The sequence below is a fragment of the Helianthus annuus genome, chromosome 9 (genome assembly GCF_002127325.2).
Source record: "Helianthus annuus cultivar XRQ/B chromosome 9, HanXRQr2.0-SUNRISE, whole genome shotgun sequence".
Lineage (NCBI taxonomy): Eukaryota > Viridiplantae > Streptophyta > Magnoliopsida > Asterales > Asteraceae > Helianthus > Helianthus annuus.
Genome location: NC_035441.2, coordinates 138,856,814 through 138,860,325, shown reverse-complemented (window position 1 = coordinate 138,860,325; position 3,512 = coordinate 138,856,814). Strand labels below are relative to the sequence as shown.

Here is a 3,512-nt window from a genome sequence, read left to right as displayed (position 1 = left end):
GGCTTAACATCTCCGTTAAACCCGATCGAAAGAGACAATAAACACCGAAAACCATAGAATGATGGAAGTATACTATACACCCATTACCCATAAGATGGATACTTGAGCGATTTTCACTAATATTTATTAGGCTGCACGGTATGGCAGCGTCCTCAGCCCGGCGACGCCACGTCCCCATCTTCCTCCCACGCCGCCCCCCTCCGTCCCGTCCGAATCGTCTGATTTGTGCCGTTTGCGACGGAGCAAATAGGTGGCCCCCCCTCGGCAACGCCCGTCCTCCCTCCCACCCACCCACCCCCACCCCCCAACCCGGTTTTCATCCGTCACCATACCCGGTAGCCTTATGTTTTATATATATATTGTAGTTGTTATTAAGTTAGAGCTATAATTTTAGTGAGAGAGAGAGAGAGAGGAATGGGTTACATTGGAGTAAGTGTAAATGATGGTGTGCAGTGTGGTGTCAAAAACTGTTTGATCATTTTTGTGACAACAATAACACCCTACCCTTTTTCTTTTAATTTTTTCCTCCTAAATTTTACTCCCTTTTGCTTTTCACTTTCCTCAGTTCTGCAGGGTAGGGCAAGTGTATAAGCGATGGGCAGATGACTTGTTTTATTCATAGGTGGTGGGGTTGGGGGTATTTTGGACCTTTACCTATAACCCATTCAATTAATCTATTTAGTTTTCTAGATACATATATGTATCTTAAACATATCCACATTTTCTATGTAATGATGAAATTATGGTTAACGACTCTTCTCCAAGAAAATGAGTAATTTTCTACCAACAAGAAACCCTAAAGATGAGTTTGTGAGAGTTTGTGAGCTCATCATCTTCAATAGGAAGATCATAACTACCATTATTTTTCATGTTTTAGGTTTTGATGTTGGAGGCATGGGCGAAGCTTTTAAGGGATAGGAGGGGGCGACCGACCCCCTAAAGTTTTCGTTATGTGGTGGAGAGTATGTAGTTTTTGTATAGAAATTTTTGGGTATATACGTTTTCGACCCCCCAGGTTTATAGAAATTTTTAGATCTGGTGACTTCCACCCCCACGGTTGAAAATCTCAAGCTTCGCCACTGGTTGGAGATCAAGAGAAGATAATGAAGATATTGTTTTCGATACGTATATACAGGGGCGGACTTATGTACAAAGTACGGGTTCCCGGGAACCCTGTCTTTTTTTAATTTTTAGTGTAAATATATATAAGAAGCTGAAAAGGAACCCATAAACATAAAAGGCATTGGTTCCACTGGTCATGCTCGCGCTTTTCTTCCTAACCCACCCGAGTTCGAATCCCGTAATTGTTGTTTTTGTCCTTTTTTTTAATTTCTCTTTTAATTTTTTTTCTTTAAAGTAATAAAACATTAAAACTCATTTAGGGTTATATCAGAAAACATATACACCGCACACAAACAAGCAGCGAACAGAGATCAAACAACATCAGAATTGCTGTTTTTGTCCGTTTTTTTTTTAATTTCTCTTTTAATTTTTTTTTTCTTTAAAGTAATAAAACATTAAAACCCATTTAGGGTTATATCAGAAAACATATACGCCGCACACAAACAAGCAGCGAACAGAGATCAAACAACATCAGCAGGCAGCATCTCCGCCTCCGCCCTCGCCCTCCGGCTGCTCCGCCTCCGCCTCCGGCTGTCGAAACTTTGTTTTTCTTATCAATTTATCATCATCTCAGTGATTAGAGTTTGTTATACATCTGTTTGTTTTACATCGATGATTATAGCTTTTGATTACATCAGTGATTAACTGATTACAATTTATAATCTGTTGATTACATAAAAATTGGGTTTGAAATTAGGTTTTTAAGTTCATATTGCTGCTGAAAGTTTCAGCTTTTGATGTTTTATTGCTGCCGAAACAGTTCGATTAAGTGGTTTTTAAGTTAATATTGTTGCTGGCCTGCTAAAAGTTTCATCTGTTGTTTTACATCAGTGATTACAGCTTTTTTAAGTTAATATTGCTGCTGAAAGTTAATATTGAATCTGTTTGGTATTTAGGCATTATCAGTTATGTAGAAGAATATTTCAAGTTTTTTTCAAAGGCAACCACCACCTAACATTGAATCGTCATCTTCAACTAGTAAACCCTTGAAAATCGTTTTGGATGATCTTCCGTGGGATCCTTCCGAAAGGAAACCAATTTCATCTTATCACCCTAGTCAAAAGGATGAAATTAGACGAACATATTTGCTTCGAGGTCCATGTCAACCGAAAGGGAAAAAAACAGATTTTCCACAAACACTTATTGGTAATAGTGATAAGTTAAGATGGTTCAATCCAAAATGGTACACAGAAAAGCATGAAAATTGGTTGGAATATAGTGTCAAAGCGGATAGAGTGTATTGCTTATATTGTTACTTATTCAAAGAAAGTGGACAAAAAGATGCATTTGCGATTGAGGGGGTACAATGTTGGCATAGGAAAGAAGAAAGATTCGAAATTCATGTTGGTAAAAGCAATAGTTTTCACAACAGGGCGGTTCAAAAAGGAGAAGACTTACTTAAAGAAGCCCAATCTATACCAGCGGTTCAAAAAGAACCCGAGCAAAACAAAGAATATAGAATCCGATTAAGTACTTCGGTTATACTCGCTAAAGGATTGTTGAATGGCGGATTACCTTTTCGGGGTCATGATGAATCTGAAGCATCCTTATATAGAGGACATTTCATAGAGTTTTTAAAATTGTTCGCACAAATAAATGAAGAAATTGCAAAGTACATATTAAGTAATGCTCCGAAGAATTGCCAAATGACGGCTCCATCAATACAAAAAGACATTTGTAATTGTTTTGCAGAAGAAGTGTTAAAGATGATATTTGAAGAGCTTGGTGATGATGTCTTTTCTTTATTAGTTGATGAATCGAGGGATATTTCTAAAAAGGAACAAATGGCTATGGTTTTGAGATTTGTTGATAAATTAGGATTTGTGAAGGAGCGGTATATTGGTGTAGTTCATGTATGGAAACAACCGTTTTATCTCTTAAATCTGCAATTGATGAATTATTTGCTCACCGCAATTGATGAATTAATGGTTTGAAAACTTTGATTTTGAAAGAAAATTCTTCGGCATATTATGTTCATTGTTTTGCCCACCAACTTCAACTTGTTGTGGCCCTTGCAAACAAGCATCTTGAAATTTGTAGATTTTTTAAGGAAATAACAGATTTAATAAATGTTGTTGATGCATCGTGCAAACGAATAGATTTTCTAAGAGAAAGTCAAAGAGAGCTTTTGGCATTGAATCCGGAAGTTGTAATCGGAAGTGGAAATAATCAAGAAATGGCACTTACAAGACCCGGAGATACACGTTGGAGCTCTCACGAAAAAACACTTCTTCGTTTGCTTACTTTATATCCTTGTGTTATTGAAGTGCTTGAATATATAGAAACTTTAGCATGGGAACCAATTCACAAAACTCAAGCAAATGGACTTCAGTTATACATAAAAAGTTTCAAGTTTGTATTTTATTTACATTTGATGAAACATATCTTGG

At 37.0% G+C, this 3,512-nt stretch overlaps 1 protein-coding gene across 1 annotated transcript; it reads left to right on the top strand.

The window, feature by feature from the left end:
* The first annotated feature begins 768 nt into the window (after positions 1-768).
* Positions 769-3,056, top strand: LOC110876431 (zinc finger MYM-type protein 1-like). The gene is made up of 3 exons (XM_022124605.1): positions 769-816; positions 1,533-1,666; positions 2,063-3,056. Exons 1-3 carry the CDS (start codon positions 769-771, stop codon positions 3,054-3,056), a joined length of 1,176 nt encoding a protein of 391 aa, XP_021980297.1.
* The last annotated feature ends 456 nt before the right edge of the window (positions 3,057-3,512 follow it).

Bases quoted from the DNA above. Each gene is read 5' to 3' on its own strand.
- LOC110876431 (XM_022124605.1), top strand. From the start codon at position 769: ATGAGTAATTTTCTACCAACAAGAAACCCTAAAGATGAGTTTGTGAGA. The intron at 817-1,532 runs GTTTGTGAGCTC...AAACCCATTTAG, and splicing joins CTAAAGATGAGTTTGTGAGA to GGTTATATCAGAAAACATAT. The intron at 1,667-2,062 runs GTTTTTCTTATC...TTTTTTTCAAAG, and splicing joins CCTCCGGCTGTCGAAACTTT to GCAACCACCACCTAACATTG.